This window comes from Triturus cristatus, chromosome 1_2 (genome assembly GCF_964204655.1).
Source record: "Triturus cristatus chromosome 1_2, aTriCri1.1, whole genome shotgun sequence".
Classification (NCBI taxonomy): Eukaryota; Metazoa; Chordata; class Amphibia; order Caudata; family Salamandridae; genus Triturus; species Triturus cristatus.
The window spans coordinates 277,924,293-277,944,050 of record NC_140580.1 but is presented as its reverse complement, the minus strand read 5'-3'; the positions used below and the strand labels follow the sequence as shown (position 1 = coordinate 277,944,050).

General features: G+C 46.5%; 1 protein-coding gene across 6 annotated transcripts in view; it reads left to right on the top strand.

Moving 5' to 3' along the window:
* Nucleotides 1–19,758, top strand: part of LOC146867157 (uncharacterized) — a 1,274,092-nt gene that overhangs the window by 627,574 nt on the left and 626,760 nt on the right. For all 6 annotated transcript variants that reach the window (XM_085603699.1, XM_085603695.1, XM_085603693.1 and 3 more), the window contains one exon: nt 5,212–5,350. In XM_085603699.1, coding sequence (XP_085459825.1) covers nt 5,212–5,350 — 139 coding nt within the window. The remainder of the gene's footprint in view (nt 1–5,211; nt 5,351–19,758) is intronic.

Below are 19,758 nucleotides of genomic sequence, written 5' to 3'. Positions count from 1 at the left end.
TGTGTCCCTGAGACATCAGACAGGAGGCAAGCTCAGTTTCAAGCCCTTGGAGATCTTTTCTTCAAGCAGGTGACAAAACAAACAGCAAAGTCCTCCTTTCCTTGGCAGCAAGCAGCCACTGCAGGCCAACCCCAGACAGAAAACAGCACAGGGGCAGTATTCCTCCTCACCTTCTTCGGCTCTTCTCATTGGCAAAGGTTTCCTCTTGATTTCCCAGAAGTGATCTAAAGTTCTAGGGTCTGGGTCCCCCTTTTTATACACCAACATTCTTTGTTCTCTGAAGGCAGAGAGTGTCTGTACCCAGCCAAAACCAGTTCTGTCCTCACTGATGCAGCTTCCTGGCAGGAGGTGGAGACAGCATTGTTGAAAGCAGACCTGGCCCAGGCAGGTGAAAGGAAATCTCCCCCCCTACTCTAAATTCAACCCAGGTCCCATTCAGCCCATCCCTGACTCATCAGACTGCTGGAGCCGCAGGCCTCTTCCAGCTCCTGTCACTCACAAGCCAGACATGCAATACACAAACCTAGCAGAGGCCCACTGGATGGTTAGGAAAAAAAATACCCACTTCTAAAAGTGGTAATTTCAAACACAAAATGTAAAAATCACCCTCACTAAAAGATGCACTTTAACATTCTGAGTTCAATCATACTAAACGTTATTTTCCTATCTTGTTCCTAGGGCCAGTTATGTTTATAATATGTTATAAACTATCTGCCCACTCTGGCCTATGTGAACATATAGCCTTGCAAAAGTGAAAAACAAAATTGGCAGTATTTCACTATCTGGACCTGCCTCACACATCAGGACATGCCCTACCTTTCACATACAATGTATCCTGCCCACAGGGGTACCTTAGGCCTACCTTGGGGGTGACTAACATATAGAAAAGGGAAGGTTTAGGGACTGGCAAGTGTGTGCACTTGCCAAGTCAACATGGCAGTCCCAGACTGCACACAGGCTCTGCAATGGCAGGCCTGAGTCACATTTTACAGACTGCTTCTGTGGGTGGCACAATCAGTGCTGCAAGCCCATCAGCAGCATTTGATTTACAGGCCCTGGGCACACATGGTGCACTGTACTAGGGTCTGACAAGTAAATCAAAGAACCAATCATGGAATCACTAATCCATAACAACAATTTACACAGGGAGCACTTGCACTTTGGCACTGAACAGCAGTGGCAAAGTGCCCAAAGCATCTAGACCAGCAAAAACATAGCAAAAACAAAGGCAGCAACAGCAAAACATTGGAAGGGAGACCCACGCCAATAGTGCCAGGTCTAACAGGAATTATGAGTGTGGGTGTGAGGGTGGTTGTGTGTGGGGGGTTGGTGACTGTGAGTGTGCAAGGGTGTAATGTATGGGTATATATGGGTATGTGCTGTTGAGTCTGTGAGTGAGTGGGGGTGTTGTGTGAGTATATGGGTGTGCCTTTGTGTGGGTGTATGTGTGTGAGTGTCTCAGGGTGTGTGTGTGACTGTGTGTGTGTGTGTTATGAGGCTGACTGTGAGCCTCTGTGTCTGTGGGGTGGGTCTCTGGGTGTGCATTTGTGTATACATGTCATTGTGTGGGTTAAAGACTGTTGAGTTGTGCGGCCATGTATGTGACTTTGTATATAGAATTATGAGTGTGGGTGTGAGGGCAGTTGTGTGTGTGGGTGTTAGTGACTGTTGCTGTGCAAGGGTGTAGTGTGTGGGTGTATGGTTGTGTGCTGTTGTGTCTGTGAGTGTGCGGGAGTGGTGTGTATCTGTGTGTGCCTTTGTGTGGGTGTATGTGTGTGTGAGTGGCCCTGTGCAATTTGGTTGGTGTTTGGTGTAGGGGTGCATGTGTGTGTGGTGTTGTGTGTGAGTGTGGGTTTGTTGTTTGGGTATATGTGTTTGCAATTGTGTGGATATATGTGAGTGGGTGTGTCTCTGGTTTGTGGCTTTGTGGTGAGATATGAATTACTATATGTGTGCAGTGGTCTACATTTGAGTGCAAGGAGTTGTGTGGGTCTGTGTATGTGTGTGTGTCTCTGTGTGTATGGGGCGTGTGTGTGTGGTGGGGATGGGTTGTGTGTGAGTGTGTGGGAGTGTTGTGTGAGTGTGTATTGTGTGTGTGTATGTGCATGTGTGATTGTGTACGGTTTTTTAGGTTATGTGGGTGATAATGCATGTGAGGTGTTGTGTAGATGTGTCTATATGTGTGTGTGACTGTTTATATATGGGATCGCATGGTTGTTTGAGTGTGCGTGTGTGTGGCCATACAGATTTGCAAATCCATTGTGACGCTAAGAGGGTCAGACTAAGTACATCGATGGATTTACAAATCCATAGTATGGTAAAAAAAAATAATTCCCTTATCTGGTTCAACGACAGAGAGAGTCCTTTCACAACAGCCTCAACCATCCAGTGGGTCATGGTACCTCTACCCTGCTTGCTTCCACCCTTTTAGTGTAATTTTCTGAGAAAATGGGGACCGAGTCCTAAGATTGGGGCTGCAGCTTCCTGTTCAAGTTGCAGTTAACCAATTACAATGCGAGGTGTGGCGAAGGATGATATATATGAAGTATTTGAGCATTATTTGCTCCAAAACTACTGAACGAATCTACATCAAATCACAAAGCTCTCTTTCTGGACCAAGATCTAGCTTTCCTGTGGAGAAGAATTAATGGACGAAATGCATTTTGGGAACCCCCCCCCTTTTTTCCGGCCTACGCTTGATGAATGACCCCAAAACTTCCCATGCGCAAGCTAGTCAAAAAGTAGCACATTATGGGAAAGCTACGTGAAGATTAGTAAAACGGCGGCATTAGCAATACAATGTGTGTGTGTGTTTTTCCCAGTGGCACTCGCCATAGAAAAAGTATTTTTTGTTTTGCTTAGAACTGTGGAGCAGTTTGACTAATGTTCACAAAATATATCTAGAGGGCCTTTGGATCAGCCCCTTCTGCCATTTGTCTGTTTGAGTATCCTTTCCATCTGCTTTTATCCATGATGACAGCATGGTGTAATAGTGTAGCCCAATTCAGTCACTGGCTCTCTTGCCTGTGCATTTTCTGATAGCATGTCCTCTTAAAAACGAGTGTACTTAGTGTCAGTCCTTGAATTTTCAACAGCGCTAGATTAACCATTAAGCAAAATAAGCATGTACTTAGGGTATCTTGGGAAGGGGTGGCACCACAGAAATGTTCTATTGCCGGATTTTCCATGAACCATACGGTGCAAAACTGAAAACGGTGCAGATGGACCTATAAATAAAGTGAAAGCATACAAAATTAAACATTAATTCCTATTTTACTGTAAGTTTTGTTGCATTTAAAAAATATATATTATTTTGCGTTTATTACATTTTAAATTATTTATGGGGGTTCCAAAATCCTTTAACTGCTTAGGGCATCTAAAGGTAGCCATTACAAAAATGGGGTGACCCATGGTTAAGGGACCTGGGTATAATCTTGATACCAAAAACAATGGTCCTTGACCAATTATTAATACATCTGAGCCAAATACTTCGCTTAGTTAAATAATTTTCTGATCCTAAGCTCAAAAACCAAAACTCTTTTTAAAGGAAGGAGCTCACAATATTGAATATGCAATTCAATCCAACGAAGAACAACATCCAAACCATTTGTAAATTATTATACATACGTTTATTATTTTGCCATTTGGAAAAATTAATTAATAAAACAGTACGAGGTTGCTCCAAAGGGAACGTGCATCAAAAAAGAGTGATTAAAGGGTGAATGAGTGAAACAAGGAATGGAGACATAGTAATAGAGACATTCAATTGGGTTCCAACAATAAGGATCGGTTATAATTCACCGTCCAAAAAACCTGGTCACATTTATCAATCGCAGAAACGTATTCTTATATTTCAAAAAACGACCCAATAGGTGGTCTAGCACGAAGGACTGTTATGTGTCCCAGGTAGTGAGGAGTAGGCGTCGACGTTTCGACCCGTCTTGATGGCCTTAGGAGATTTTTAAGCCTTGGCCGTGCGGATCTTCATCAGGACCAGAGAGGGGCAACCTGACTGGGTGATGATATTAATCAAACACCTAGAATATTAAAACAAGGGGGTGAGGATTGCCATCCTCACCCCCTTGTTTTAATATTCTATGCCTGCCATGTTTAGACTGCAGCATGTTTTCTTTTTTCTACTTGCATTCTTTAGATTTATTTTGCATATGTGCTTGAGTTTGTGTGTCTTACTCTGTTTGCATCAGATGATGAATGCAAGAATGAGTCAGTGCATGAATGAACGGATGCATGAAGGCAAAGATAAACGACAGAGTGCATGTCTTATTGAGTGTCGCAACCCATCAATGACACACATGGCAGTTTCATTCAAAAGACTGATCTATGGCATTGCAAATGCTTTTTCCGTCAGGATGGCAAACACAGTAAGCGTATTTCCATTAACTCCTTGTACTTCTATTAAGAGGTACTTGTTTGTATCTGCTTCGTCTTGTAGAGAAAATCCTCCCAACCCCCCATCCCCCCGAAACAAGAAAGTCTGTGTTCCGTTCACTGATTACTTCGTGTGGACTATGGGAACTCACTTTTTGTGGGGGGCCCGGAGTACATATTGCACTGGCTTCAAGTGCTGCAGAACTCTGCCGCCAAGTTGATTCTCGACCTTTCAACCCATCAACCCATACTTCCATTTCACCTCATCTTAAACCACTACATTGTCTTTACAATCACGAAATGCTCCATCTTTAAAGCCCTTTGCCTTATGTATAGAACCACATATAACCAGAGTCCTTCGCATCTTTGAGAGCTTTATTTCTGGAATCGCAACATGCTGCCCATATAGTACACACATGCGCCGTACTACTAATGAAACTGCATTAGTGTTGTATAAACTTTTCACATTACAGACTTAAACATGTTGGGAAGAGTCTATTTTTAATGTAACCGGGTCCCTTTGTTTACTGAAGTGCTCTTTAATTGGAGGAACATGGCATGCGCCAAGACCTCGAGGGTTTCGTATGGCAGCTTTTATGTATTTTGATTTTGTCACATGGTTTTATATTAACAAATATGTATCGATGTTAATCTCTGGCTTGCTGTTAAAACTGTAAAGATCTGGTGGATATATTTTTTCCAGCATACAACATTGATGGTTCTTTGTTTAATAGTCTAAAAGTATAATGTAGATGGTATAAAAACAATGTCTCGTGTATTGTGACTTAAATAATTAACAAGCTTTCCTTTTTGATTCTGCAGCTTTTTCAAAATCAAGCGCTTGCATTCCGTGAAACTTTTTTATATGACGTATGTACAATTTCTCAGAAGAAGCACTGCGGAATTTTTCTGGAAATAACAGAACGTGCCACTGAATATATTCTGGAAAACCACACCAAAGGTAAAAAAGAACCATTTTATATAAACTAATAGGCAACTTAGGGAAGATGATTCATGCACTTAGAATTTAATACTATGAAGAATTAGGGTGCAATATTAATTTCGCAAGCCAGGAAATGTCTCCAACTTATATAGGAGATGAAGGGTGAAAAAAATACATAAATTCAAACAGCAGATTGACAAAACGTTAATTCTTTAAATCAGGAAATGTTTCCAACTTAAATAGGAGATAAAGGATGAAAACCATAAATAAACGCTAACATCATATTGACAATCATGAACGTGAATTAATCAAAACACCAAGGTTAGCCAAAGTGACCTCAAACCTAAATGATGTCACAGAAAGTGACATAATATAACCTTTGTGCCTGAATCCTAGGAAATGATGCCAGATGACCTTCATCCCGATGGCATCATAAGAATTGACCTACTGAAGTCTACTGCATACCCCAAATGGAGGAAGTATTGCTAAATCACAGGGAGATGCAAAAAAAGGGATTAAAGAAACAATAGAGGTCAAACTCATATAATACTTCGTAGGTACTATAAATTTATATGAACGATCTTATTGGCTTAATATAGTCCTTATTATTGATAATAAGTTATAATTTATCTGAGCTTGTAAGGAACTATTACAATTGTGGAACACAGAGATGAAGGTTCTGTTCAAAAACATATTTTTGCAGGTATTCACAGTAATGAACCATGGTAGCAAACTTAAAATAAATTAAATGTTTATCTTTTTAAATTTTAATGTCGTACTATAAAGAGTACACCAAAACAACAAGAGAGGAAGGGAACACGACACGACTACTCCCCTCAAGGGATTAATCTAAAAAAACAACGAAGTCCGTGTCAATTAAACAGGGCCTCTTTGGGTCAAAGGAGCATGTGTCTGCTGACTCAAACAATCATGTATGTTGTTGGGAGAAAAGTAAACCTACCAGATTTATATAGGTTTTGTGTAAAGCCCTCACTCGCCAACCTGGTTGGTGACATGCTTCATCATCGGGCTCCACTGGGTATGGCCGAATGCCATCCCAGTGTGCTACAACGCCAGGTTACTGCGGAGCGGGCAAGAGTGCCATTCCACTTCTGAATTTATTTAACTTAAAGTGCAATCTCCAGGTGGGATCTGCAGAAGGTGAACAGTGTTCTTTAGAACACTTTTTCACCATTTGTGCTCAGTACTGCTTGTAACAACTCCGAGAACAGGGGTCGCAGAAACAATGCTAGGGGTTGCAGGTGCCAATCTAGGGGGTCGCAGCTGTGATCCTAAATGAATTTCATGTGTGTAAGTCTATTATGCAAAGGTATTCCAGTGTAAACCCAAATTACTAGGCTAGGTATTGTGTCATTTCTTTTTTGAAACTATTACACTAAAAGAGCAATTTTCTTTTAGTTCAAGTAAAAAAATATCTTGCAGGAACAGCAAAGGCAAACAGCAAAACTGGCACAAGCACTGCTCGGTCAACGCTAACTGCATGAATCTAGAAACTGAATGTTTAAATTACTTAAGGGTTATTTTATTACTCTCAGTTCACACCTCCTTGTTCCGATCCTTACAAATGAGGTCTGTACCTTCACAGTCAGGTTTAATGAACCCAATCTTCCCCAGAAATATAAACAAAACCAACTCCTCCCTCCTGAATGAGGATGTATACCCACTCCTCACCTTACTATTTAATATCTGTTAGACGCGGCATCCTTGGCGTGGTTTCCCCTCACTTTTTGCCTCTACCTCCTGTATTTTTGACACTGTGATGGATTTCGTTTTGCTGGTTTAGATGCTTTGGGCACTTTGCCACTGCTGATCAGTGCCAAAGTGCAAGTGCTCCCTGGTTAAATTATTATTGTGATTGGTTATCCATGATTGGCATATTTGTTTTACCAGTAGGTCCCTAGTAAAGTGCACTGAGTGTGCCAGGGCTGGTGATTCAAATGCTACTAGTGGGCCTGCTGCACTGATTGTGCCACCCACATGATTAGCCCAAAAATGATGTCTCGGGCCTGCCACTGCAGTGCCTGCGAGCTGTTTGTTAACTGCCATGTTGTCCTGGCCAGTGTACACACTTGCCAGGCCTGACCCTTCCCTTTTCTTACGCACTGGACACCCCTATGGTAGGCCCAAGGTACCCCCCTGGGCAGTGTGCAGTGTATGTGAAAGGTAGGACATGTACTAGTGTGGGTAACATGTCCTGATAGTGAAATACTACCAATTTTGTTTTTCACTATTGAGAGGCTATCTTGCCCATAGGATAACATTGGGAATGCTGTGTAACATGTTTACCTGCATATCTTCCCATAGCAGCAAGATAGAAAGTTGGAATCTGGTGTTCCTGAACTCAGAATTTAATAACGCATCTTTTAGTGAAGATGGTTTTATATTATAAGTTTGGAAATACCACTTTTAGAAAGTGGCTATTTTCTTGTTCAACCTTTCTGTGAGCCTCTGCCTGTTTGTGGATTGACTGTCTGTTTTGTGAGTGACAGAGGCTGGGGTGGCTCCAGGAGGCTGGGTGAGTCAGCACTAGGCTGAATAGACCTATCTGCATGGAGAGTGGTGGGAGGAGTAGCACCTGGGTCTGAATAGGGCTGTGTCTGCCTTCCACAATGCTGGCTCCACCTCCTGCAGTGCGTCTGATGGCCCTTGACCCACACTCACAAAGGAAGAAGATGTGCACTGGCAGAGTGCACCCAGAACTGGTTTGGACTGGGTCCCGGACCCCTCACACATGAAGACTTGTGGTATAAATATCTGACCTGAAACCCCTAGAATTTAGATTAGGAAACACTTTGTGATCAAGAAGCAATCCATGCCAAAGAAGAACAGCCAGGAAGACTGAGGAAAAGTACTGCCATTGCTGAGTGTCTGGAAGCTGACCTGCATTTGCTGAGATTGCTGAGGAAGAGGACCAAGGGACTGTCTGCTATGTCCCCCTTGCTTGAAGAGGAGCTGTGCTGTGTGCTTTGCCCCCTCTAAAGTATACCTGTCTCCAAGGGCCTGAGAAGTGCTGGCCTCCTGTTGCAACTCAGGGATATAAAAGTTGCCTAGGACCTCTACACACTCGCCCTACATCGTGCTCCGCTGTCCCTGTTCTCTCTGGGGCTGTCTGTGTGTCCCCAGGACGGCGTTTGTGCCGCCCGGCTTGCTGGCACCAGTGCTTAATTTGAGCTGGAGCTTTCTGGTGCTGTGCACCGGCACTTAATTGGTTTCTGGTGCTCGGTACCAGCACCTAATTGTCAACACCACACTTAGGGCAGTCTGCCACAAGGTGTCGCTGCTCATGTAATTTAGAGATGAGCAGTATAAAAGTTGTTTAGGAAAACAATATACTTTAAAAAACTACTAATACCTGCCTCCCCATTAATTCCTTTAGCTTTGGGGACCTGGAATAATAGGAACTGTCACGTTTACAAGGGAGAGAGATGGTTAGTAGTTGTTTTGGCAGCGATGACAGGGGCGATGGGTGGTACAAGCTGCAGTGGCCTCCTGGTCAGAGCCCGGGCACTTAATATTTTACAAATTAAGCACTGGCTAGCACGCTTGGCTGCTCTCCACCGGTACTGAGAGCGCCGCGTACATCACCGCCGCCGGCCCGAGATCAAAACAGTGCACTGAGGGGGGTAATCTCTTCCCCACCGGCCCCCGATTGCCAAGATTGATGCCCTTTAATTTGGTAATCACCGCTGCACCTCGCGCTGTGTGCCCGAGGCTGGGTTCGCCTAGGAGAGGAGCCACAAGAACCCCCTACCAACATTCACCACTGCTACCTGGAGTCCATGAATCGTCACTGCCGAGCCGTGCTGGGATTGGTCCCAGCATCGAAGGTTTCCCTAAGAACGAGGAGGCTCGTCCCGGCAGAAATGCTAATTTATTTTTCTACTATTTGTCTACTATTTACTTCATTGCAGATACCACCTTAACATCAAAACCATTATTTTGACTGCTTGCATTATTGGAGCAGCGTAATTTTGATCCCTTCCTGAGATACTGTTGAGGTACATCATAGTCACTCAAATATATTCTGTGTGATTAAATGTTACTAAGAAAAGATTGGGAATTGCATATCTAAATTATTCTGCTTAAAACTAATGAAACTATTAAAGTGTGTACATAGAAATGTGATTAATAAAGATCTTGCAACATTTACACATTAATTTTTTAAAGAGAAATTAAGCCTGTATTGTGGCTCATTGTGAAGCTAATGAAATAAAATGTATATCTGGACCTGTGACACTCAACTTACAGCCCGGGGGCTGCATGCAGCCTCTTCTGACCTTTACATCGCCCCCCCCCCCTCCTTGTTAACAGCAGCACTGGGCAGCTGTTCACTGGACTCAGCACTAACATTTAAAAATTATTAAATATACAGGCAGGACTTTATGTAAAGGCTTATTGAAGTTAAAGAAAGGAAATAACTAGGTTGTCCTGCACCACTCAACTTTAGGAATACCTTCAGTTTCAAAGCCATCGTGCAGCAAAAGAGTAAAATTATGATAAGGTCTCTTCAAAACTCAAAAAGTGTATTTCATTAACATGGCAAACCATCTCCTCTTAGTACATCAGATTATATCAGTGCATTGAGGAGTATTTTTTTTAAGTGATAGTTTTCAAACATGAATTTAGAAACAATCATTCTTTCCCACACACTGACAATATTGCCAATAGTAAACAGTGGCAAGTCAGTTGTTATGGGCACTCTTAGAGTAGCCTGGCTTCCTATTACACATGAACAACATTATAGTTTATTAAATCAAACACAGGAGAATGTTTTGTACAGTGCACCTCCTAAAGTCATGTATTTTCAAAGTCCTCTTATATGTGATAATAAGGAAAAAGGAGGGAAAGTGTAATAAAGCAATTGCCTAGAATAGCATAATTTTGCATGCCCTCTCCCTACTTTACTGCCACCCCCCAAACTTCCACCATGCTGGCATCACTTTGGCCCTCCGTCTCATCACAGACCAAACTTTGTGATCCCCGGAAAAATGTTTGTGAGTACCCAAGGTGGAGACTAATACTTAAACATTTATATGTATAACAATAAATTATATTAATGTTGGTGTAGTTGAAATAACATTTTTGTAATCTTTGCAATTTATTCATGCATTAAGAAACTGCATTTGTTTTGTGTGTAGAAGTGTGCACGTATTTGTAACCCTGTGCATTGCTAAGTCAGTGTACTTTTTAGGCCTTGAGAACTGTTCCATTGCAAGCTCATGTTTAAATGTTAACATGTAATTAGTTTTTATCCTTTATTGTAGAATGTATTTGCTTGTATTTTTTAGTTTCCACTGCAGGTGCGTACAAAGCATTATTAGTGAGAAAAGAAGGGTTTTGTTTTAGTTAGATAGCAAGGTATAAGAAGATGGATCTTGCCAAGGAGAATTGCAGTAAAGACCAAGGAGGTGAGTTTTCATGGAGGAGGAGAAGAATAGCCAATGAAGAATGAAGTAGCAAATTATATATGAGAAAGGTGGTGCAAGTAACCAATTTGTGCTGGAATCATGGAAAGTTACTGGAGGAGCACGTGACTTGCCTTGAGTGCAACTAATATATTGTGCTGTAACATAGGGAGGGTCAAAGAGACATCTTAGGACTTCATGAGGTACAGACCTCTGCTTCTGCTTGGAGTGGCTTCATGCTACTTTACCCTTAGTGGGAGTTTTCTTCTATTGGCTCTGACAGCTGACACCTATTTCCCATCCTTACTTAATGTTTCTTAGTCTAGGGTTGCCCCCTTTTAAGGTAGTGTAGAGAGAGTTAGTTTTCTCACACTTCTCTTTGAGAATCGTTTGATGCAACTTAATGCTCAATTCTTCTTCTTGATTACTTGGATCGTCATCATTGAACTTGTTATATACTTTTTGTATATAGGGTAAATCTCTTTATGAGATTTGGACTCATTGTATTTGTCCTGTATTTCTATACGATAATGCTGAGGCTCATTTATATCAATCTGTTTCTAAATTTATAACTAAACATTACAAACCTCAGATCCAGTTATCGAGTGGATTATTGTGTGACTATATTGGTTACACTGTATTGAAAGTTGAATGTGATTGTTTCCTCCCTCTTACCTCTCAAGCATCTAAAAAGACCACCTGGTTGAGTAAGGATGTTTAAGTGGGCCCAAGCTTTCTCAGTTGGTAGCAGAGGATGGTTAGCTCTTGAAGTAGAGGGAGATAGAATTTAACCTAGAACAGTCCAGACCCAACCCCTGTGGCCCTAGTCCAGAGTCCAGGATCGAGACCTGGAGAATAGATGAAGTTACAATGGCACGCTTTCAAACAGCAGAGGAGGGAATATTGCTTGTGGCAAGTAGTAATTGTGTGATGTCTGGTGGAGAGGTTGTGAGAGTTGCATGAATGTGGTGTTAAGTTGTTGAAGTTTAGGTTGTCGTTGAAGTTGTCATAAAGATGCTGAAGGCATCATGTTATATTTGCCTGCTAAGTTTCTGTGGGGTTTGTCGTGAGACGTAGTTGATGGCCAGATTGAGATAGGGAACATTTGTGTGCAAGATAGAGTTGTGATTAGTGTGGTGGATCTTTTGCACAGGAGTAAAACAATACTGATTGAAGTGATTCAGTGGTGGTCGAGGTTTCATTTATTAATGTGTGTTCTTTGGGTGATTCAATTTTGTTGATTATTTTAGAGGAGCAGACAATTGTTTTCTGATTTTGTTTTGTATGATTAGTGTGGACGAGAGAAAGTGTGAGGAGTTGTGAAGGAGGGTTAATTGCTACCAGGAGTGAGAGTGACATCAGAGTGTGCCATGCTGGGATAGATCTATTGGTGTAACGCAGCACTGGGATTGGTTGTACTTGACATTTGGTGCCACACTCTAATTGATGGTCACATTGTTAAGGAAATTAAAATTATTGGCTCTGGAATTGATTTGCAATTGTTACGATAAAGGTTTGAAAATGAGATGCTTTAGAGTAATAAGGGATATGATATGAGGAGATGTGGATGTACCTACTAGAGTGGGTGAAGAGACTCCACCAGAAGATACGGCAGCTCATTACATGGCGATGAATGAGGGCTCCACATCCTAATTTGTCTTAAAAATTGGCCCAAGATCATCACAGAGAAGGATCACACTATGGTACATTTAATTTGAGGTTAATTGACAATTTGAGAGGAATATTGTTTGCAATGAAACCATTAACTAGACCTACACAGTTTGAAGTGCTTAATGCGTGGCATGCAAAACAAAGAGACAACTATCAAGGGAGAATGAAGAAATCGATGCGTTCATACACAGCCGCAAGACAGGATGAGCAATAAAGGAGATGGAGGGTAGATATGATTGAGGGAGCAAGATTATACCCTGCCATAATGAAAGAGGGAAGTGATACTGAAAGTAGAAAGAACCAGAAGAGAAAAGAATAATAAGGGAGATGGGCATGAAGGCAGTGATAGCGATGCAAGTGCCAGCCTTTTAGATGGACTGTTAGCAGAGCGTCCACCGCCATATAATCAGTCACACCTTGGAGGTGGGGGAAGTATAGATGTTACTAAAAGTTCTCTAAGTGCTTCAGCTCCGGTAGCTTCAAAGTCTGGTGTTGTTAGAGTCATATCCACAGGTCTGACACAAACTATAATGGGAGGGAGTATGGGAGCATGTGCTCCTGGTCCTTCCGGAACTTGTAATTCAAATTCAGCTCCCAGGATTCCTCACGCTCTTACAGTACCGGTTACCATTTTTAGGTCTTGCCTAGCGACTCAGCGCATGCGCTACTCGCCTTGGCGAAATCTATTGTCGTCGACTTGGTTGCCGAAGGGGGACAGGAGATGTGCACTTGCCCAGACAGCCGATGTGCACGCTCATTGCGTCTCTATCAGCTTGCCCCTGGACAGCAGATGGGCACGTGCACAGCGTCTCTTCACTTTCGAGCGCTCCCATCGTGCACTTTCACTTTTGCACGCTTGATCTCAGCCTGCCTTTTCTGCGCTTGCCAAGTCAGACAATGACAAATAATTTATCGTCCCTAAAAATGCGCGCTGGTGCCAACCACCTGCAACCACTACTGATATTAAGCAATGGGGCTCGTTTGTTGATGTTACGAGATCTCTATCATCACCTAACAGTAATCTCGCGTCAGTCTGAGCCAGACGCACACCTGCTTCACTCTGTGTACTGGCACCACGCCTTCTTCGGCACTGCTGCGTGTACAAGTCACCCCTTGCTGTATAAATGCGCGCGGCTGCTGCTCTCCCAGGTAGCACTGGACCGCACGCCTCGTGCAGATCTTATCTGGACTGGAAGCGTTGAGGGTTTCGGCAGCTTCAAGACATGAAGCTTCTACCATTATTTTTTCTTTTTCTTTTTTTTGATTTTTCAAAAAACCTTTATTGATCACAGCAAATAGACAGGTTACATGTGCAATAGGGCAAAGCACCATATACAAAAGACACAATGAGGGTTACAGTGTGAATTATTAGCACACCACACTAGAGGACAGTAGCATGGCAGGTATGTCTTGGCCTTGACTAGATGATAATGGTAATTTACAGGAGGCTCACAGACTATAGCAGAGGAGACTGGACCCGCTGAAAGGAAAAGGGGCAGGAAAAAGGCAAATTACTGACCGTCATCAGCAGCCGCCATGGGCGGTGAGCCGGTGGGGAGCGCAGGAGAGGTAGCAGGGCCTGGAGAGGTGCGGGACAGGAGATATGACACAAGGGGGCCCCAGATATCGAGTGGATGAGATCAAGCAGGCATGAGGTCCCAGAATTCAGACAGTATAGTCTGACAACGTGATGCATCCTCAAGCCATTGGGCGAACTTAGGTTCAGGTTTGCGACCCCAGCACATAGAAACCCTACGTCGCGCAAGGAAAGCAGCATGGCGGTCAGACGACATGAGGCATCCGGGCAGAATTTAACAAAGCGTAAAAGGCAAAGCGCGGGAGTGGGCGGAACTGGCGAGGAGGTGATCTCTGAGATGGCTGTGCAGACTTCACGCCAATAAGGAGAGACCCTAGGACAGAGCCAGGCAAGGTGTGAGAAATCCGACATAGGTGCAGAACAGTGCATGCATCTATCACTTGGAATAAGTCCCAGCTTATGCAGCTGGACGGGTGTGCGATACAACCTATGCAAGTATTTAAAATGAATAAGACGCAGGCGGTAATTTCTGCTTGCAACAGTAAATCCAGTCAGCCTGGGGGATGTCGATACCTAGGTCCGCACTCCATGCTGCACAGGCGCGGTCAGTGGATATGGATGAGGCAGCCAGCGTGAGGGTGTAGAGTTTGGCTACCAACCTCCGCGGGGAAGGAGACAAATACAGAAAATCCAGCGTGCTCATCGAGGGAGGAGGCTGAGGGAACATGGGATGCAGCTCCCTGCAGATTGCGCGTAACTGATAGAAGAGTAAAGTGTTCATAGGACTGGAATCGTCCGCGAGAGAGTAAAACATGTTACCCGGGTAGAGATTTGCAACTGTGGTTAACCCTACATGGGTGGCATGTTTAGCCATACCAGAGGGCTGTAGATAGGGGAAAGCCGGGTGCCGAACGATCGGCATCGTTGAGGCTGAGAACATAGGGGCATCGGAAAGGCGGCGCATGCCCTCCCGAGCCCAGCGTAAAATCCCCCCCCTGGGGGGCAGATGGGGGCAGTAGCCAGGGATATTTAATTTTGGCTGCATAATTTATTAGGGTGGGGGCTGCCCATAAAGGGCATGTCCATGCCCCCACCCCACAAAGTTACAACCTTTCTGCCCCCCCGGGGGGCAGTTGGGGGCAGTAGCCCCTAATCTGCCTCCCCGGGGGCAGAAAGCCCACTATACGCCAGGGATTTTTTTTAATTATAATTTGTGGTGGGGGCTGCCCAGTATGGGTATGCCCATGCCCACACCCACCCCCGCAAAAATGACAGCCTTTCAACCCCCCCTGGGGAGCAGATGGGGGCATTAGCCCCAAATCTGCCCCCCGGGGGGCAAAAAGCCCAGTAGACAACAGGGATTTTTTTGGCAAATTTTAATTAAGGTGGGGGCATTGGCATGCCCGTTTTGGGCAGCCCCCACCCTAATTAAAATTTGCCCAAAAACTGCTTGGCGTCTAGTGGACTTTCTGCCCCTGGGGGGCAGATGGGGGCATATCTATCTCATTGCGTGGGAGTTTGGCGGGGGCAAACAGGGCCGTTGTGAGCGGCCACGGGGCAGCGAGATCGGCTTCGACCGCCATGTGCGGTTGGAAAGGGGTAGGGTGAAGCCAGAAATGCAAGAAGCTGGCCTGGGCACACAATGCGTAAAGCTGGATGTTGGGGGCGCCGAGGCTGCCACACGCCATCGGATGTGTAAGAGTATCATAAGCTATCCTCGGCTGTTTGCCAGCCCAGATGAGAGAGATGATCAGGGAGCAGACCCTGCAAAAAAAGTGGGCAGTGAGAGGAATAGGGACGTTTAGGAATAAATATAAAAATTTCGGAAGTACTACCATCTTGACGATAGATACTCGACCGGCCAGCAACAGGGGCAGTCAGCTCCATATGGGAATCTTCGACTCGAGCCAGTCCACCGTGCGACCGAAGTTGGCTCGTCAAAGTTCACTGACATCTCTACTCAGCCAGACCCCCAAATAACGAGTGGGGCCATCCGCCCACACAAAGGGGTAGTCCGGGGTGAAGGGCCTAGTGGCATCAGTGAGAGGGAAGAGGACCGATTTGTTCCAGTTCACCTGAACACCGGAATAGCTGCCAAACCTGATGACCTCTCGCACCAGAGGACTGAGATTTTCCTGGGGGTTGCGGACATAAAGAGTAACGTCATCCGCATACATGGAGACCAATAGGACGCAGGCTGCAAACCCAATGCCCCTCTGTGTGTGGTGTTGACGGAGTCTAGCCGCCAATGGCTCCATTGCAATGGCGAATAGCATAGGCGAGAGCGGACACCCCTGATGGGTACCACGTCCAATAGGGATGGGATCTGTAATGAGGCCATTAATCCGGAGACGGGCGGTAGGAAGAGTGTACAGGAGCGAGATCTTGCGAATAAAGACTGAACTGAAGCAGAGACGTGCAAGAAGGGAGAATAGAAAGGGCCATTCAAGGGTGTCGAACGCCTTGGTGGCATCGAGCAGGGCAGCCACAGCAGGGAGCGCTGGATTTATCTGATGGAGGACAGAGAAAATAGTCCAAAGATTATGAGATGTCGCACGGCCGGGAATGAAGCCGGACTGGTCTGGGCGGGCGATATGCGGCATGAGAGGGAGAAGACGTGAAGCAAGCAATTTGGCAAAATGTTTATTATCCGTATTTATGAGGGACAAAGGGCGATATGAGTCACGGAGATCGGGGGGCTTATCCAGCAGCCAAATGCGGCACGAGAAGCGGGGTGAAAATCTTGTAGAATGAGGCAGGCAGACCATCTAGACCAGGGGCCATGTCACCAGGCATACCATTTATGGTGGCGAGTATCTCCTCTTTCGAGAAAGGCTTATCGAGATATTTCCGGTGATGGTTCTCGAGCCATAGTAGTTCAAGGGTATCAAAATGAAGAGCTGTGGGATCAGTCAAGTTTTTTTAGTGAAAGCCATTGCCTTTCCCGGGTCCTGGAAATGTGAGAATCTTTGTACCTTGTTTAACACGCAGTGTGGCCGGGTACGCCAGCGAGTAGGAGATCGCGTGCTTCTGGAGGATCCTTTTGGCAGGAAGAAATACGCGGCGAGCCGCCTGAACCGCAACAGTGTAGTCAGGGTAGAACGAGAGAGAGTTACTCTGGTGGCGAATGTCCCCCTTTTCCCTGGCCACCCGGAGGATGGCATCACGGTCCCTGAAATTCAAGATCTTGGCTATGATGGGGCGGGCAGGCAGGCTAGGGCCAGGACAGGGACCAAGGGAATGAAGAGCCTGCTTGAAAATGAAAACAGATGAGAGGACGTCGCCAAAGAGTTCACGTGCCAATTGCTCCACAAAGTCCTCCATACGAGATATGTTGGTGGAGTCGGACACACCGGTGATACGAAGGTTACTCCTGCGCGAGCGCGCCTCCAAATCTTCGTTCTTGTTGCAAATATCAGCTAATATCTTGTCCATCTTGGTAGCGGCGTCCTCTGCGTCAGACACCCTGGTCTCGACATGAAGAAGTCTGGCATCATTGGAGTCAACCCGAGCCTTCACCGTGTCCAGGCGGGCAGACAATTGGTCTAGCTAAGCCGCAATGTTGGTGACAGTGGATTTCACGTCAAGCATGATGGCCTTCAGGTCGTCCTTTCGGAGTTGCACCATTTCAGAGGGAGCCAGCGAGTCACCCCATCCGCACCAGCACCCTCCTGACGCGTCTGGCGGCGCTGATCAAAGGTGAGCTTGGGCTGCTTTGGATCGGTTCGTCCCATGACTGGAGGGCACCAGCGAGAGGAGCAGCCAAGCGGCGTGGGAGAAGAGACCAGAGTGCCCGAGGGCCGGCAGTACCACAGAGGGGAGATGTAGGGCAGGGCCCAGCACGTAGCTGCAGAGACGCCTGGAGCCAAAACATTGTGAGGCCAGTTGCGGGGGCGTTGGAGTTCCGACCGTCCGCCAAACCGAGGATCAGCAGGGATTGGTTCAGGGAGCGCCAGCCAGAGCAGCCTGCCTCAGACAGCGTTGAGTAGGGGCACCAGGCAATGTGCGCCGCGGCACAGTGGAGGCAGGAGACACTGATCGGGGCACAAGCGGGAAGCAGACCAGTTGAGGCGGGTACGAAGCCAAAATATAAACAGGGGACTGCTGTATGTGACCTCCCAAAGCAGTGAACGGAGGCGGACGCATGACCCAGCAGGAGGCAGCCAAAGAGCTCAGGGTTTCAGGCAGCGTTAAAAAATAAGCGTGGGCACCAGGCCAGGGCAAGCAGAAGCACTGTGGAGACAGGAGGCACTGGCCGAGGTACAGGCAGACCAGAGAAGGCGGGCACAATGCCGCAATCGAGACAGGGGGCAACTCAGTGTGCAATGCCTCAGGTTGCGTGTAGACCCAAGCGGCAGGACCCAGCAGGGGGCGGCAAAAGGGTGCAGTGTGGCAGGCCGCTCTCTGGCCGGAACCACAGGCAGGGCGGCCTGGAGCAGCAGGGGTGAGATTCTGACCGGCGTTGGCACAGGTGGGAGGGCCGACAGGTGGTGATGTCCGTCGGTCTTGGCAGCAGCGGGAAGGCGGCGAGCGAGTGCACAACGCTCGAGATGCCACTGCAGAGAGCACCGCGTCCGGAGTGTGGAGGTCGCCGCAGAAGTGAGGCCCAGAAGTCCACAGGGACGATCTAGCAGCAGCAGAACGCCAAGGCCAGAGAGCCGGGGGCCGCAGCGGGAGGGGGCAGAGCGCGACGGGGGAGTCAAGGGGAGCACACCGCCTGCCCCTCCGGGCCAGATGGGAAAGGCCAAGCCGCGGGTGCCAGTAGGAGGAAGATGGTGCCCAGGAATGCGGAGGCCGGGCAATATGTCAAGTGCACTCCCAGCCCCGCCGCAACTTGCCCCCCACAGCCACGGCAACTACCAGTGCAGATGGTCGCGTAGTGAAGACGCTTCACCTGGCAGATGACCGGCCCCAATCCAGGATCTCGCAGCTGGTTCCAGGAGGGCAGAGACGGCCGCACGAGGCCCAGGGCCAGGGCACACTCAGCGGCGAAACACAGCCCAGCAGCGGTCCAAGAAGGCGGAATTGGGCTCAGGACGTGCCACGAGGGCGAGTAAGTGACAATGGCGTGAGTTCCGGCCTGCGATGTGAACGATGTCTTCAGGATGTTAGGCTTGGCCGGCACAGCCCACTCAAGGTGCGGACATTTTCCAGCCGGCTAAGCCACACCCCCCTTCTTTTTGCTTTTGGTGGCATGTCTGCACTCTGGTGAGTCACTGCGCCTGCGCCCTCTAGTACAATGACACCCTAGGCCAAACAGCAGGTTTTCCCTGAAAAGGGGGTTACCAGAAAAAGTGTGAAAGTGGTGATGGATTTAGGGAAGTAGAGGGATGGTAGTGTTGAGAGGGACAGAAGATGAATAAAAGGAATGAGAAGGGATTGGAGTAGTGTTCTAAAGAAAACTTGGGGTGGGGTCCTCACACTCCATGTCACCTTGATCCTCCACTTTCAGGAGGGCCGAGCTATTCCACATGCTCGATCTGTCCCACCTGCACCGTGTCTCAGTTCTCTCCTGTCATTCTCTCCTTGGCTAGTCGCCCACCATGCACCTCACCCTGGTCCTTTCTACCGGTAGCTCTTCTGCCATTCTTCACTCCTTTCATCCCCTCTCCATCAGTTGATTCTCCCCTTTTGTTATTGCCCCTTTTCATCTTGCCCCACTTCTCTCTCTCTGCTGTCTTTCTTGCCTATCCCTTTACCATTCTGCCACCTGCCTCTCACTCACCTCTCTCACTTGTCACTTTCTGACTTGTTTCTGTTTCATTATCGCCGCTCTAACCTGTCTCTCCCTT